The 18,391-nt window shown below is 33.6% G+C and overlaps 1 protein-coding gene across 3 annotated transcripts in view; it reads right to left on the bottom strand.

Moving 5' to 3' along the window:
- Window positions 1–980: 980 nt before the first annotated feature.
- FAM174A (family with sequence similarity 174 member A) overlaps window positions 981–18,391 on the bottom strand; it is a 30,205-nt gene continuing 12,794 nt past the window's right edge. Inside the window, exons 2-4 of one of the 3 annotated variants that reach the window (XR_007953246.1) lie at window positions 7,575–7,709; window positions 5,560–5,654; window positions 981–2,960 (exon numbers count right to left, since the gene is read on the bottom strand). Coding sequence is in view for 2 of the 3 variants with exons in the window: in XM_051994229.1 (XP_051850189.1) it covers window positions 2,957–2,960; window positions 7,575–7,709 (139 nt within the window). In the remaining variant the exon portion in view is untranslated. Of the gene's footprint in view, window positions 2,961–5,559; window positions 5,655–7,570; window positions 7,710–18,391 lie in introns of those variants that run through there. The other 2 variants (XM_051994229.1, XM_051994236.1) reach the window with 2 other exon arrangements.

Genomic DNA, 18,391 nt, shown 5'->3' with positions numbered 1-18,391 from the left:
ACATTCCAAGTTGTCTTTGACTTCTGTGGGGGGAAAAGTCTGGAAACCACTGCTGCTGCCACTAATTCAGAGGCCCCAAGGCCCACTGCTAGTTTGCTGGGACCAGAGCTGTGTTGGTGCAGCCTGCACTGCTCTCCCCCATTGGGCAATTTAGAAGTTACTAAACTTCTAAATTGTCTTTACTGGAAAATTGTTTCACTCTGGGTTTTTGTGGATTCTGATGCTCTAAAATTTGTTTAGTCATTATTTAAAGTTATTTGGGAGACAGCTCAGATGAGTCTCATCCTTTACTCCACCACCATCTTGGTTTTGCTTCCTTGGGATCTCTTTCAGGGAATGGTTCTTTTAATTTTTATTTTGCCCTCTGCTTCTAATACATTGAAGAAATTTCCTTTGATAATTAAAAAAAAAAAAAGATGTCTGGGTTTTTTCTTTTCTTTTTTTCTTTTTTACCTTGGCTTTCAGGTAGTTCAATAATCCTTATTATCTCTCCTGGTTCTATTTTGTAGGTCAACTGTTTTTTCCAATGAGAAATCTCATATTTTCTTCTATTTCTTTCCTTTTTTGGTTTTGTTTTTAATCATAGCTTGATATCTCATAGAGTCATTGGTCTCCACTTGTTCAAATCTAATTTAAAGGATTATTTTCTTCAGGAAGTTTTCATACTTCCTTTTACAACTGGTCAATTCTATTTTTTTAGGGATATCTTTTCCTCAGAAAAATTTTGTATATCTTTTCCCATGCTATTGATTCTTTTTTCATGATGCTTGCATTCTTCTTATCTGTTTCCCCAATTTTCTTCTATTTTTCTAATTTTCTTTTTAAAATCTCATCTTAAATTCTTCCAGGAATTCTTTTTGGCCCCAAGACTAAATTATATTTTCTTTGTGGCTTCAATATAATCATTTTGATCCTATTGTCCTCTTCTAAGATTATACTTTAATCCTCCCTATCACCATAGTAACTTTCTATAGTCAAGGTTGTTTTGTTTTTTTTTTGTTGGTATGTTTTTTGCTCATTTTTCTGCCTTTTTTGTGATGTGGTGTTTTTATGTGAGTTGGGCTCCTGTCTTGAGCTTTTTCTGCTGGGGCGCTGGGTCTTACTGCTGGCTTTCCTTTGGCTTCAGGTCTTACCTGCTTGTTTCCTATGGAAGATAGGCTTCCCCTCTGACTCGTATTAAAAGGGGCCTCCCCTGGATGTGAGGGTTAGCAGCTGTCATGCTCCAGGGGTAGGGCAATGCTGCTGAGTTGCTATGGTAACAGAGTTTTTCTGGTAGCTGGTCCGGGAGGACAGATCTTTTTGCTGGTCTGCCCCAAAGTCAGGGCCACTGTTGATTGGAAATAGGGTCTTTCAAGGGTAGGTCCCAGGAACAGGGTCCCACTCTCTGGTCAGCCCCAAGGAGGGTCTTCAACAGTACTGGTCAGAAATTGGGTCAAGGCCTTACTGATGGCTTGTACTGGGGTTGGGGTCATTAGGGCAGGACCTTGCTGTGATACACAAGACTGCTCATTTGAAGGAGAAGAGCTCCTTTGGCATATTGCCACAGGCTGGGAGCTTTCCTGCCAGGCTGATAGATTGTTCTCCTATGCCTGTTTCAATTCTGATATTTTCTGGTGGTTTGGAAGGGAATTTGGGAAGATTTCTGAGGATTTTTTTTCCTCACTCTCTCATCTTGGGAGCAGAACTTCTTTCCCCTAACTCTTAATTCTTCACTGTCATTATTTTAGTATCCCTGACAGGTACCACAATGCAACAGATAATACCGTAGTCTCAAAGGCAGAAATATTTGAATTCAAATGCCAATGTTTACTACTATGAATGTGGCAATGCCTCAGTTTCCTCATCAGTAAAATGAAAATAGTTACTATAAATAATAGCCATAACAGAACATATACATGACTACATATAAAAGAAATTATGTAACATAATATACTTTACAGTATTGTTATCAGAGTGAAATGAGATAATCTATGAAAAATGCTTTGCATATTTTAAAGAAATATATAAATGTCAATGATCACTACAGCCCCTACCCTTACCATTTTTGCAATTATTTCAAGTTTTCATTCTAATATATTAAATTGCATCTGCTCACATTATGTAAAGAAAATATATAGTGAAAAATCTTTGAAATCAATGATTTCTGAAAACATCTTAAGTCTCAAAATTTTTTAAAGTTCTTGAAATTAATATCTTGTATATATATTCAATTTTTGAAATTACAGAATTATATATGATGGCAGTATTAATAATATGTAATATGTCACAAAACTTTTCTAAAAATGAGGAGAAATATGTATTATTGAAATAACAGCACAGAAATTTTAGAGTTATTTTGGAAATAAATTTTTATCTTCAAATGATACTGCCTTCCACATTTCTTTTAGTACACTTAAAACAATTTAATATCACATTTATTGCTTTGCATACAATAGCTCATATAGTCATATAGTTTAAAAAATAGTCAAAAACAAAGCAGTACATCTGGCATTTCCCCCCAAAAATGGGAAATACATTTTGTTGGGGAAAAAAAAATCAAATTATATTAAAGAATTTGCACTTCAATGGATACTTACAAGTATAATTACTTAAAACATTATACCAGCAAAACAATTAACATTAGCTGATTAGCATATAAACAGAAACTGTTTACCACATGGTAAACAGTAAAGAAAAGAAAAATGAAAACACTATTTTAATGGTAATTTTCAAGTAGCTTTATATTATAATGCATTTCTTTTTTTCAAATTTGAACTCATTTATAATAGAACATTCCTATATATACAAAGATGCAACAAACTGATACAGTATTTTTTTTCAACAACAAATTAAAAGTCATAATATACATAACTTAAATACCCCCCATGCTGTGACTGATATTGGCTTCTTCTTCCTTAATCATAAGCTTTTTCCTATGATGTTCACCAATGATGTTTTCTCATTAAAAGGCACATTCTTATCTGCAACCAAAAAAAAGCAGGTAATAATATTTAAATCCTTCTTTTACACATTTTAGTACATTTCTATGTTTTTTAACAAAGTTTTAGTTAAGGTGGAAAGAGAAAAATAAAATTTGATAATTAAAGTTATCAATTTAGGAAATTTAAGTATATACATGAACTGATGCTAAGTGAAATGAGCAGAACCAGGAGATCATTATATACCTCAACAACAATACTGTTTGAGGATGTATTTTGATGGAAGTGGATCTCTTCGATAAAGAGAGCTAATTCAGTTTCAATTGATCAAGGATGGACAGAAGCAGCTACACACAAAGAAAGAACACTGGGAAATGAATATAAACTGCTTGCATTTTTGTTTTTCTTCCCGGGTTATTTATACCTTCTGAATCCAATTCTCCCTGTGCAACAAGAGAACTCTTTGGTTCTGCACACATACATTATATCTAGGATATACTGTAACCTATTTAACATGTAAAGGACTGCTTGCCATCTGGGGGAGGGGGTGGAGGGGGGAGGAGGTGGAGGAAGGGAGGGAGGGGAAAAATCAGAACAGAAGTGAGTGCAAGGGATAATATTGTAAAAAATTACCCTGGCATGGGTTCTGTCAATAAAAAGTTATTTAAAAAAAAAAAAAAGGAAATTTAAGTATATGTACTAATATTATTACTTATCAACTTTATCAAATACAACCATTCTGATATACATCTTAACTATATTACTATAGAAAAAAGTATCTTTATCTATAGATTTTTAAAAATTTTCACCTTTATTCATTTACTTTTTCCAAAGAGATAGTCTGTTATAGTAGTCTAAATAAGAAAACATTATTTAATAAATTTTAAGAATTTCAAGAATTATGTTGAAAGTGTCTTCTAGATAATGATTATTTTGTTGTAATGATTTAATATTGTTGCATGATTATTTTATGAGCTTAGCAATGTTTGGCTACCTATTTCCCAACTGTTTGATTTTTGGACAAATAATTCCTAAAATTGAATTTGTTTAAAATGCTAAGTTTATTGGAGCCTCTATCAACATAATCTTGACCACTGTGAGAGAAGCAATATCTCCTAGCAACATACTTGAAATTAGAATTGTGTTTGAATCCTGAGAAAAATCAGCCAGCTCAATCAGCCAATGAGCAGCCAAGTACTGAGGAAAATAAAGATGGGAAAAGATAATCACTGCTCTCAAGTAGCCCACACCCTAAACAAACAACATGAAAACAACTATGTGACAAGAAGTTGGAGGTAATCAATGGAAGGAAGAAAGCAGCATTAAGGGGTATGAAGAAAGGCTTTTTGCAAAAGATGGAATTTTAGCTGGGACTTGATGGAAGCCAGGAAGTCAGCAGGTAAAGGGATAGGGAGAGTATTCCAGTAGAATCTGAAAATGGAGTATCTTCAAGGTCATTCACAAGATTATCTAGAGCCTGAGAGTAATATACAAGAAGAATGGAAAGACAGAAGAGGCTCGATTTTGAAGGTAATCACAAGTTTTTCTGGCTGATACTGCAGGTAATAGGGAGTTTAAGTTTACTTAATAGGAATTAACAAGGCCATTCCACTGTATTCTTGCCTGGTTTTAAAGGTAGAAACAACATATCTGCTCCTCCCCAGAGGCTCATCCCTTCTAAACTTATCACTATGTTACTAACAAGCCTAAATTGACATTACTTTTTTCTCAGCTTTCTCTCTCCTTTGGAAAGCTGGAGGGTGAAGTAGCAAAATTCTCTCCTTGCTTTTTTGTATAGAAAGTAGAAACTCAGTCCATTTTGCCTCTATTGCTCTGTCTAGTTTCAATACCTGGAACAAGATGGCTCTTGCCCCCACTTTTTTGCTTTGTTTTTTGTATATTGTTCTCCACCCCTTTTACATGGTAAGCTACTCAAAGGCAGGGACTATATTTTTCTTAAGTGTATTCCCAGGGCTTAGCACATTAGGCATTTAAATGTTTACGGGAATATTGGATGGGATGGCCAGATCTTTGCTTCAGGAAAACAACTTGACAGTTGAGTGGAAGATGGACTAGGATGAGGAGACTTGAAGCAGGAAAACCATCCAGAAGGTTACTGCCACACACCAGGCAAAAGAACTTGTAACAAATGGTAGCAAGGAGAAAAATGAGTATATGAGAATTGATTAAAAAGGTAAAATCAATAGGACTTGGCAACAGGCTGGAGATGGGGAGGTGAAAGTGAGGACCTGAAGATGATACCTTAGTTGTGATTCTGGGTGAATGACAGAATGGTAGTGACAAAAATAAGGAAGATGAGAAGATATCAGGATTCAGGGAAAAGATAATTGAGTTCAGTTTTGGCTGTGTTGCATTTAAGATATCTGTACAATATCCAGTTTGAAATGTCATGCAACTAGGGATGTGAATCTGAAGATCAGAAGTCTGGATGGATAAATAGATTTCAGCATTACCAGTACAGGCATGATAACTGAGACCATGAAAGCTGGATGGATAAATAGATTTCAGCATTACCAGTACAGGCATGATAACTGAGACCATGAAAGTTGGTAAAATGACCAAGTAAAATGGTATGGAGGGAGAAAAGAGGATCCAGGACAGAACCCTGGATGATACCTACCTTTCCTGGGCTGGAAGAAGATTCAACAAAGGAGATTGGGAAGGAACGGTCAGACAGGTAGAAGGAGGACCAGGATACAGTAATATCACGAAAACCTAGAGAGACAAAGGTATCAAAGAGAAAGTGATCGAAAATCTCAAAGCCTACAAAGAAGTCGAGAAGTATGAGGGCAGGGGTGGGGGTAGGGAAAAGTCATTAGATATGATACTAAAGATTATGGTAAACTTGGAGAAAACAGTTTTAGAAGAATGGAGAAAGGAAGCAGAGGCAGACATCAGAGAGAGCATTCTCAAGAAATTTAGCCAAAAAAAGAAGAGATCATGGAACATTAGCTAGTGGAAATGAATTTGGATCAAGTAAGGGTTTTTTGAGGATGGGAGAAATATAGACATGTTTGTAGTGAACCTAAGTGAGAGTAAAAGAAAGATGGAAGAGAGAATCTGATGGAGAATATGGAATAGAATGGGAAGATTTGTGCATGTGGGGGTATTTGTCTTTAGGTGAGAGATAATTGAAGGCAGAGATAGTAGAAAAAGGTATCTTAACAATGTGAAATGAGCAAAAGGAAAGAAGAGGAAGCTCTGGGAGAATGGTCTCAACTTTTTCTGTAAAATGTAAGACTAGATTTTTAAATGATGGGAAGAGGGAAAAGGAAGTTTTGAGGAAGGATGAAAAGGATGAGCTACTATGGTGAGTTGTATTGTGAGTTAATTGGGGAAATATAAGAAGATGGCTTTCCCACAGTGAGGGACCAGTTGAAGTTATCTAATGTAAATTTGTAGTGCACTCAATCTGATTATTTACCTGATTTTCTCCAGCTTTGTTATCCAGCACATATGTAGGAACAAAGGTGCCAGCTGATGGTAGTAATTCAAGGCTAGTCTTGGCAGATACAGATTAACAATGAGGACAGTGTAGAGATGAACTGGTTCATCAAAAAATCAAGAGGGTGAAAGAAGGCAAGAATATTTAGTGCAGGAGTGATGGCATGGAAAGAACTGAAGTGTATCAAGGGGAGCTCCTATTATGTAAATGAATTAACCCCCTAATGGCACATCAAAATTTTCATGTCATGGATAAGGAACACAGCATGGTAAAGATAGCCTGAGAGTCAAGATCTCACCTCTGACATATAATCTGGCTGTTGGGTAAGTTACTTAATTCTCACTCCTGGACTATCCCAAAACCCTTTAAGGTTAGAAATTGCAAACCAAGAATCACTTCACACTAGTAAAGGAAATTCCTTGGTGAAGAGTTGCCTTTCTCAGTGAAATGACAGAAGTAACACTCTATAAACAGATTTCATAGCCCTTGTGGTAATAATCTTATTACTCCATTTATCTTGCTTTTTTTTATATAATGAAAACTTTTATTTTTTTATATAATTTTATATAATGAAAACTTTATTTTAACCTAGCATTCCTCTCAGATTATACTCAACAAACTTATAGCATGACATATTTTTGAGCATGGAAACAAATCATCTAATTTCCTTACCAGTAAGTTTTACTGGAGTAAACATTACAGACAGAATTCCATCTGATGATAAATTTGCAGGAATATTATAATAGATTCATTGCATTCAAATTTCCTAAAAACACTAATGCTCAATTATGGACAAGGTACAGTGGTAGATGAGAAGTATTTACTTTTTTGAATGGGCTTCCTGATATTATCTCAGTTACCTTCAAAACAGTCTTGCCAAATAAGCAAAGCACAGCAAATAAATACATTTGCTCTAATGGACTCTTCCTATATAACCAACTCAACATTGATGTGTGTGTGTGTGTGTGTGTGTGTGTGTGTGTGTGTGTGTGTGTGTGTATGTGTGTGTGTGTGTACTCATGCACCCACATACAAATGCAGTTATGTATAACAGCAATTTTAGTGTATAAAGTTTGATGGTAATGCAGTCAAAGCAGAGAAAGCTGGTTATTAGGAAGATAATATATTAAAACATGACTCTCTTTGTAATTTTTACTCTAGTACATTGTTTAGTCTGAATTTTTATTTACCTTCGGGGATGATTGGCATCAAAAAGTGTTGTATCATCATCATCATCATCTTGTTCTAAAGGTGTTAATTCCATATTTTCTAGATTTGTGTCCAAAACTCCATATCTTCGTGTCTTTCTATTTCTTCTTCTCATTCTAACAAAATATACACAGTAAGAAAAGTTTTAATATAGAGCAAGTATAATGTATGGAAGGTCCTCATTTATAATAACTTAGGATAACTTTAATTTAAATTCACACTTACCTGCAACCATACACATATCCAGCAATATCCCTACAAATGTTTTCTTTTTTCATCTTGAAATGGTATATTCAGTATTTATTCTGTGCTGGAATTTTCTCAGTAATATTGACCTCGGAAAGTAATGGAAATTTAAGGGAATGAACGCATATGCCTTAAGAACTTCTGAAGACAAAGTTGATACATGAGGCCCTTTATGTAGTAAATCAATAAGAAAGTAATACCATGTAAGATAAAAGGCATATGAATAACATTAGAAAGCTGACATCCACAGTTCATATATTAGCAGAAGTAACCTCATTGACTGTTTTGGGGTACAACTATCCTTTCACACTTATGTATCAACCCTTGTACAGTCATGAGACATTAAAAACATTGATCTGGTTCATCCAAATGAAAAAAAAAAGGGAATGTACATGTAGCTGAAGTTAGGGAAGGTGCTTTCATGGACAGGGGAAAGGAGATAGACACCAAATTGCATGAATTGATTCTGGGCAGGTTCTTAACCAACCAACCCCTGCCTTCGACCTTCATTCTTCTCTTCCCCCTCGCCCTCCCCCCCCCCCCAAAAAAAAAAAAAAAAAAAAGCTGAAACTATCCTTCACACTCACACCAATAAACCTTGCTGGGTTCAATTTGCATGGATATTAGAATCCATACAAACTGACATTCTGGCTTTTTTCACACACTATGTTTTGTCTCAGACTGTCTTCCATGCCTGAAATGAATTCCTCTTCATACCTGCCTCTTATAATCCTGAATTTCTTTCAAATCTAAGCTCAAGCACTACTTTCCATACTGAGTCTTTCCTAGCTTCTCCTCCAAATAACTTGTATTTCTACATACTTATTATGTATATAGGATGTCTCTTAGCTTACTAAGTATGGAAATTTTACTTTTTCTTAAATCCTCAATACCTGATGCAGAGTTAACAAATATTTGCTGATTAATTTATGGTTAAAAGGAAATAGGACTATGTTACAAAAATGGAAGGATGAGGGAAAACAGAAATAAGCCATTGGAATACAAGAAAAATACTATCTCTCAAGAAGTAAATCAAAATTGAATTTCATGAAAACAGAAGTAAAATGAAGATCTTGATGCCAAGAGTTGCAATGCAGTTATCAAATAAAAAAGAACAATAATTTATTAGAGACAGAGAAACTACATTTACATTTATAATTACAAAACAACAACAACAAAATGCTATTTCACTATTATGGTGTACTTCAGATAAGGAAATTCATTCAAACAAAGCAAATCAACATCTCCTTTGAAACTTAATCATCTTTGCGTTAGTGACCAAGGATACTAGGAAGTTGAGTAAATGACCAAGGGTTATAAAATCAGTATTATGACAAGCAGAAATTAAACTCATCTTCTGGATTCCAAGGTCACATACACATGCTGTCTCTCGTGTTCAAAGGTATCACAATGAAACAATATTACTATTTAATATGTATATTTATTTCCCCATATACATCAAATGGCATAGAATCTAAACTGAGAAATACAAAGTACCTGAGCTATAATGCTGTGATATTATATATGGGTAATCAAATAATTATAAAAGTTCTAAATCTTCCTCTTGGTGACTTAATATAACAAAAAGAAAACAAAATATCTGATGAAGAATTGTAACTGAGGTAAGAGCTGAAACATAAAATAGTCTTCTGAATGGCAAGGACACACACACATACATACGCACGCTCACATACTTTCCATGATCAAATGGTGCCTTTATAAAAATAGATATTGTGTTGGAACACTTGGAAATAATAAATATTAAAGGTAGAAATAAGCAATACAGACATTATAGAGATAGTATACTATAGCCAAGTGCAGATTAGTATGAATAATAAATTCTCAAAAGTCAAAGATAACTGAATTTTCACTATTCAAAATTATAATTATGTAAGTTATAATGGCAATTGGTTCCAACCCAATGGAAATAAGTAGTTTCAAATTTGAATAATGAAATCATTATTCACATTCATCAGAAACTAGCTAGTAAGAAACTTAGGAAACAAAAGGAAAATATGCAGAACTATGTGGAAACTTGGCATTCTGAGTGATAAGTAAGTAAAAAATATTATGCAGAAGAGAATAATAATGAGATAACACACCAAAATTTCAGAGATGTATCTAAAGGAGTTCTCAAAGGATAACTGTGCTCCCTCACTAATAATTTATATTCATAGAAAAAAGATTTTTAGTAAACTTAACTATTAATTTTTATTTAGAATATTTTTATTTATATAGAAAATAAAATTAGTAAACCCAAAAGAAGTATAAAAGAATCTGAAATAGTAGAAATTTTAAAAAATTGATGAAATGAAAAATAATAAATATAAAAGAAATGACAAAATAAAAATCTGGCTCTTTGAGAATATTAATTAAAAGGCCATAAGCCTTTAAGTAAGACAATTAAAATTAATAAAGTATATTCATAATGGAGGAGAAAAGAAAGAACTACTAGACCTAACTACACACAATTATATATTAGGAAAAATGAAAAGATAAAGGAAATGAATGGTAACCTACAAAAATTAAGTAGAAAAAGTTTAATACAACTTTAAAAATTGACATAAGAGCTATATAAGGAAAACTCTCAGGAGTGGAGAAGAGAGGACCTGTGATCCAGAAGGATCAACTAATACCCATGCTACTTCTTAAGAAGAAAACATTCTACCAAATTATTCCTATAAGAGAACATGGTCCTAAACAAAGGAGTGATAAAGTAGATAGTAAATCATAGACTAATATTATTAATGTATTACTAATATAAAAATCTCAGTGAAAAGTACTACACTATATTTTAATGTTAAACACCAAAGGAGAATAAGCACAGAAGAGTCATATAATATGATAAAAAGTATGCATCTAAAACCAAAATCAAATGTGATAAGATTTCCCAATAAATATTGATTTGTTTCCTTTTTTCCATTATTACTTGACATGTAAGCTCTGGTAATGCTACTTTTAGCAGCAGTTAACAGAAATTATAAATATGAGTACTGGCAAAGAGAAAAAAATATATATATACTTATTTGAGATTATGGTATTTACTTAGAAAGCTCTGGATGATTAGTGAAGAAAATATTCAAAGAATTCACCAGAATTCAAAATAAGTTTTTGAAATAATAGCATACACTCTCAACAGCAAGAACAGAAGTAACTATAGAAATGCATAAAATATCTGAAAATCAAGTCAACAAATATAAATTTAAGACTTACATATATTACAGCTAAAACCAAGCAGAGAAGCTAGTGTCAAATGAAAAGATGGTTAAGATTTTGAGCCTTTTATAAAGGAAGACTATGAAAAGTATTTCTTGCTCCAACCGCCAATCCTCCAATCAGAGAGGCAGAAGCCACTAAGTACTGATGAAGTGTGAGTAACAAAGGTTAAGTGGGCTCCATGATGATTTTAAGTTTCCCAGTGATATGTTTATCTTGGGAGAGCATTATGATGATAAAGGTAGAGTCAAAACCAAACTGAACAGCTGGTGGCAAATGAAGACACTTATTCAAATATGACAAGTAATAATACTTAAATTTATAGATTTAATTTTATATCAAATTACCAAGGATTAACTAGGTAGAGAAGACAGAGATAAAAATGATAGATATGATTTCACTGGTATATGGAACTACCATATGAAGAAACAGTCTATACAAAGAGACTACATGATTTTTCCAAGGTTATAAAGCCCTAAGTTATAGAAGTGGGACTTAAGACAAGGTTTCCCTGACTTAAAGACCAGCTCACTATGCACTATTCCAGACCACCTCTATACTTTGTAGAGTTTGAAATGGAGGATAGACAATTTCAAGAAACAATAGATACTCTGAGTAAATCAGAAGCAGTCACAATCAGTAATCCAGTATTTGATAAACCCAAGAATAGAAACTTAAGAGACTCTCTTCAGTAAGAACTACAAGGGGAATTGAAAAGTAGTTTGTTGAAATAAAAAAGACAGGTTAGTCCAGAATTTTATACCAAAACTATATATACTACAAACTATAATTGCAAATAGATACAGGACATATGACAAAAAAGTCACACTTAAAAAAAGCCATGAATTCATCAATTTAAGAGTTGCAATGATAAAGATCACAACATATCCCCATCTGCTGTTTCTGTAAGATTCTTGTCTTATTTCCCCTAAAAGTACAATACAGAGGGATCCATCTGATGTGAATTTCCCATCCTCACTTTCTTGCTACATCTCCTTTTCCTTTTCCTCTCCCACTTTTTAATGAGGTGAGAGAAGATTCTCTGTAAAACAAATATGTCAATTATTTCTTCTTTGAGCCAACTCTGATGAGAGTAGGATTCACACAATGTTCCTCCTCCTCTCTAAGTTTCTTCCTACATTTCATGGGTACATTAGCCATAAGACCACACACCTCTTTTCTCTTGCTCTTGATCAGACTATATTCTCTTTTGATCCCATGTTTTGGTAACAGTGTCTTTTATTCTTGTTCTTTTTAATTCCTTCTTCCTTACATCCACAATTTACTTGCCATTGCATTAAAAAAAAGAGTAAGTTTTGGAGGGAGATACTAATCCTTGACAATTTTTTTTAGGAGATGAATTCTTAACCCAAAAAATGGATAAAAATATTCAAGGGGAGGGGAAGAAAGAAAGAAAATAGCAATTTAAATATAAAAATAAGACAATATAAGAGAAACTCATGGTAGGGGTAGGGAAATACTTATTTTAACATCTCTCTGAGAAAGATCTGAAATAACAGATAGGAAATTAACACAAATGTTCAAAGTCAGGAGTCATTCTCCCTAATGAATATGTAGTCCAATGACATGAACATTTTTCATAAAAGAATTGTAAACTAGAGCCAAATGAAAAGAGATTGCTGGAAATCATTAATAAGGGTAAAGTAAATTGAAATCAATCTGGGCTTAACTTCATAGAAGCAAATTTGGAAATATAACAAGAGATGGAAATAGATCGCACTCAAGGAGATAAGGAAAAACAGGGACATTCATACATTGTTGGAGGAACTTTGAATTGGTTTAATTGTTCTTGAAAATTATTTGGAATATGAAAAAGAGTGAACAAATTGTTTGCCTTTTTTGCCCAAGTGATCCTGTATCTTTAAAGTAGGTCAAAAATAAAGAAAGGAAACAAAGATACCAAAAGATTAATAGGGCACATTTTGGGGTAATAGATGACCCCTGATACAAAGTATGGTAGGACTAGTAGGAAAAGGCCCTACTCCATGTAGGTTAGTCTCGTTTTTCTTTTTTGAAAGTACAGAAACCAATTTCAAGAATTCATTAGATTAAGAATTTAAAACTTATGTTATCGATACATGCAGGTTTCGGTACAAAATAACTGGTCAAGGTTGAAAGGTGCCTCGTGTTCCTCCCTCAGGATTCTAACTGGTGATCAGGGAAGACAAGAGGGAAGGAAAAGAATAATGTTGTATCCTTTTCACATGGGGCAGCTAGGGCTAGGACACTGGTTCTGAACTCAGGAAGATCAGAATTCAAATCAGACCTCAGACTCTTACTAGTTGTATGACCATGGGCAAGTTACTTAACCCGGATTGCCTTTAAAAAAATATCAAAAAATTAACTCAATCTATGTTTAAATCTGTTCTTAGATCCTTCCTTACTAGCTGTGTGACCCTGGGCAAAGTACTTAATCCATGTTAATACTACCACCCCCCCCCAAAAAAAAAAAAAAAAAGAAAAAGGTTTAAAGTCTTTCATATTATTTCATAAATAATGTTTTTGTATACTCACCAGTAAATACACTGCAATTCACTGACACTAGCCTCTTTGCTAGTCTTCACACAAGATACTCCCTCTCCAGACCATATTTTCAACTGACTCTCTCCCATACCTGGAATTTATTACCACTTCATCTCTGCATGCTATCTTCTTTTAATTCTCAATTTTATTAAATCACACCTTTTGTAAGACATATTTCCCAGTCCCCTTTAATTTTAGTGCCCTTTCCTTTATCGATTATTTCCAGTTTATTCTGTATACATTTTATATGTACATTTAACATATACATTTAACATAACAATATACATGTTATTTAATTTCTTGTTAGATGTCTAGAGCTCTGAGAAAGGAGTGTCTTCCTATCACTACTATTTTACCCTCTGTTTTTTTCTTTTTTGTAATTTAATATTTGCTTTACAGATTTACATATTCAATTTAGTGTATGTATAATATCAATTTTTTTTTTTTTTTTTACTGTTTATAGTTCTTTTGAGCATAATACAATCCCCTTGTTTATCTCTTAGGAAAGGCAGCAATGGCCATCAGTTAAGAGATCTGTTCTTAAAGCCAGGAAAATCTGTGTTCAAGTCCAGTCTCTGACACATATTGATACTTTCATCAAGCATTCCTCAGTACTCGACACAGTTTTCCATTAGTCCTCCTATTTCTTTAAATTCCCCTTGCCTCTTTATCGTTATCTTATTTTTATTCTTTTTTAATCCCATAGGGGTGTGTGTGTGTGTGTGTGTGTGTGTGTTTGTGTGTGTGTGATTTTAAGGAAAACTGTCTGCATAACTGACCATATCAATAATAAAACAGCAGAAATCATGATTATATCAATAAATGCAGAAAAAATCTTTTGTTGTGGGCCAGAACTCTGAACTTGAAACAAGGACTCTTATAAGGTGCTAAGTAAGTGGAATTGATGAGACAATGGTTATCCAGTTTAGCATGGTGCTTAATAGTTCTCTAGTACAGTACAAGTAGTTCTACAAGATTCACACCTATGATAAGAAAGCACATAAGCTCGGACAAACTCCGCCAGATTCAAAGGTACAGAAGACAAGCAGACTGGAGGCTGAAGCACATGCTCTTGGACTTAGATTCATTTATCCCATCTCACACCACCTTATTAGCAGGCTCTCCTCCTTCATTTCTTCACTGAAACCAAGACTCCTGAAGGCCTTTAAGAAAGCTAACTGGGCCTAGGCAAGGAGACAATAAAGGATTTGGACTTTAACCCTTGGCTACTCTAGTAGTGATAACTGAGCTGAAACAAAAACTGTTCCCAGAGACCCCAAGAAAACTGAACCAAAGAACGTTACAATCTTTAAGAGAAAATATGACACTCATTACAATCACAAACAATGGAAAACACAGTGGTAAATGGAGCTTTCATTTTCCTTAAAAAACTGCAGTGCTACCTATGACACATAGGATCAAATATGAAATATTATTTGGATTTTAGAATCCTTTATATAAAACCTGTTCACTTTCTACCTTTCCAGTTTTGTACACTTTATAACTTTCCACATATTCTATGATCTAAAGACACTGGTCTTCTTGCTATTCCTTGGCAACAACACACCATTTTTAAGCTATTCCCCATGCCTTTAGGGAAGGAGGGGGAATACTTTCCTCCTCCCCTGTCTTTTAGCTTTCTTGGCTTCCTTCAAGTCTAAGCTAAAACCTTATTCAGGGGTCTTCAAACTACAGCCCCCCTTCACCCAGGGCTATGAAGTTTCTTTATTTAAAGGCCCACAAAACAAAGTTTTTGTTTTTACTATAGTCCGGCCCTCTAACAATCTGAGGGACAGTGAACTGGTCCCTTATTTAAAAAGTTTGAGGACCCCTGCACTTAGGTTGTGAAAAGGAAAGGAAGGCAGGCAAAAAAAAAAAAGGCCTTTTCTTTGCTCCTTAATCTTAGTTCCTTTTCTCTTGACTACACCAAATTTATTATAAATAATATCCTTACACATACACAATCTTTCCCAAATACACATATTTTGTTTGTACAAAAAACAGATAAGCATATGCATGCACATAAAATACATATATAATATACACACATGAAAGTATGAATTAATAGAAAAATAATATCAAATAAATTAGAAATTTATTAATATACCATATTTATTTTCAAAATTTTCCAAAGCACTGCATACTGATTAAGTGAAAAAGTTAACAGATAAATCCAAGCTATTAAGATAAAGGTGATCCTTTGTACTGCACAATGAATGCCATTGCTACTTGCAATTATGATCATCATTATTAAATGTCTTTTATTTATATAGTAGTTATCTTAAAAGTACTCTGTGAACATTGCATTAGCTTTCAAAATGTCAGCTCCAATTAAACAGGCTAAGAAGTAAAGGGTCTAAAGGCTTTAATATCTTATCAAAAATGACATGGGCATTATTAATTGGATTACTTTTTAGGAAAAAACAAAAACAAAAAACAAACAAAAAGGGATGGTTTGCCTCAGATGCTACTGAGCAACTGGCTCTTGATTTAAAGTTCCTACTATTGGGGGAATTTTAAGAGCTCCAAGTAACTGAAAAATTTTACATGGAATCCCAACTTCTCATTTATTATGTAATTCTTAAGATTTAATGTAAGGATTTTTATGCTTTGAAAGTAACATCATATCATGGAATTCTAAGACAAACCTACATGAAAAGATAGATAGGGAGGCCCTAAACTAGATCTAATAAGCAGCAATAGACAAATTCAAAGGATGTTGAAGAAGAACTGACAAGATTTAACATTGCTTCATATATACAAGTGAAAAAATGAAGGATCAAGAACAGATAATGACAAAGTTGAGAATCTAGGTGTTGAATTGCTCAACAAAAATTGGAAACGGGGTGGGGTGTAAAGAAAAAAAGGTAATATAATTAGATTTCCACCTATGCCTCTCCATCTGGTGAAATCTTTTAAACTAAAGGAATGAAAAATCGAAAAATGAGCGGGGGAAGGGCGAGAAGAAGTTAGAAAAGAGATTATAATGGCTATGATAAAACCTGACACTGGTGATCAGTGTAAAAGGGAGCTGAGAGGTGACAAAGAAGGCTGAAAAGAAGTTGGAAGAGAATTTGCCTCCCATAGCTGCTAAGAGTATCTCAGTGAGGTTTGGTTTTATTCTTCTATCCCAAGGGACCTATAGCCCTTATAGTCATGGAAGGTCAGATACTAGAGGGAAGAGGGAAGAAAGGAAATGTAGCACCTACTAAGTTCTAGGCACCTAGTTAAGTACTTTACAAATATTATCTTATTTGATCCTCACAAAAATCTTTAGAGGCAGATGCTATTATTACCTCTATTTTACAGTTGAAGAAACTGAAACAAATAGAAATCAAGTGACTTGTCCGGTGCCACAGATCTGAAGTCAGGTCTTCCAAACTCCAGGTACAGTGCTCTAATAACAGCACCAGCGAGATGCCTGGGTGAAGCTGGAGGTGAAAAGGACATATAATACCCATTTTTTGTTTTTTATCTTATATGAGATAGAATTCAAATTTGACCTCTGTCACTTACAACATGAATAACCCAGGTCAAGTCATTTGGTATTAATGTGAAGTCTTTAAGGTGACGCTATATAGTTTAAGCTATGGTCTCTCTTGGTAGAGGGCCGTTTTAAATAGTTTTCTACTTGATGAAATTAGATATAATTTACCCATTGAATAAGTGAGAAGCTTTTTCTTTTGTACCACATTTGTGATTTTGTTGATTTGGGGAACTTCAAGTAAGCTACCAATATAGATCATCACTTCACACTAAAATTTATCATTTCAGAACAAAAGTTCTAAACTTTTGTTACATTGACCCTTTTACAATTTAGTGAAATCTGTATATTCCTTCTCCAAATATTTTTAAGTGCATAAAATAAAAATAAATAGGATAACAAAGGAAATCAATTATAATGATATATAGTTATCAGAATATATAGTAAAATAAGTTGATGGACTCCAGGTTAGGAACCTCTATTTTGAAGAATTGTCTCATTGAGGGATAAATTTAACTGGTCCATTACAGAGCCAAAATATGTCAGAAAACCTACAGTCTATCCTTTTTATCTCTAGATTCTGTTCCCTATTCACTTTAAAAAGCTCATACTGCCTCTCACAAGCTACAGTACAAAAATAAAACCAAAATACTAAAACAAACAGGATAAAATTTTACACAAACGTGTATGTAAACATAATAGAATAAAAGGCTATTTTATTTTATTACTTTGACAATAAAAGAGAGCATATCAATATAATTCACTGAGATTACCATTTTTTATTAGATATGAATTTTTTTGAGTATGAAAAAGACTAAATATGTTTAAAAAGTTAAAGTAACATTTAGGACAATTAAGAACTGGATTACAGGAAAATGTCGATGTATTTTGCATGTATTTTATAGAACAAAAACCTATGCTATTAATTAAATGGGTGATTTGGGTGTTTTTATTATGCCTAGTATGTTATTTTAAAGAGTTCAAGAGAAATAATTTCCTGGTAATTTAATCATTTTATTAATAAGGCCAGCATATTATTAATAAAAGGATATCATCTGACCATCTCTCTTGGACCAAAGACCCCTAATAAAGTAGGGTCACAGTTTATATGCCCTTCAAAAAGGTAGTGTTCCTGAGGGATGTCGAATGATCTCTAATTGGTTAATCAATTGGGAGGTGGACCACCTTGGGATGAATGACTTAGGTCACTAAAATCTTGGCCAAAGAGACATCAATTTCCATAACACCTAAATCAATATTTTCCCAGGATATGTCAGAGTAAACATAGTGAGAAGAAATACACCCATC

Source organism: Antechinus flavipes, chromosome 1 (genome assembly GCF_016432865.1).
Source record: "Antechinus flavipes isolate AdamAnt ecotype Samford, QLD, Australia chromosome 1, AdamAnt_v2, whole genome shotgun sequence".
Lineage (NCBI taxonomy): Eukaryota > Metazoa > Chordata > Mammalia > Dasyuromorphia > Dasyuridae > Antechinus > Antechinus flavipes.
This window is presented reverse-complemented; position numbering and strand designations above follow the sequence as displayed.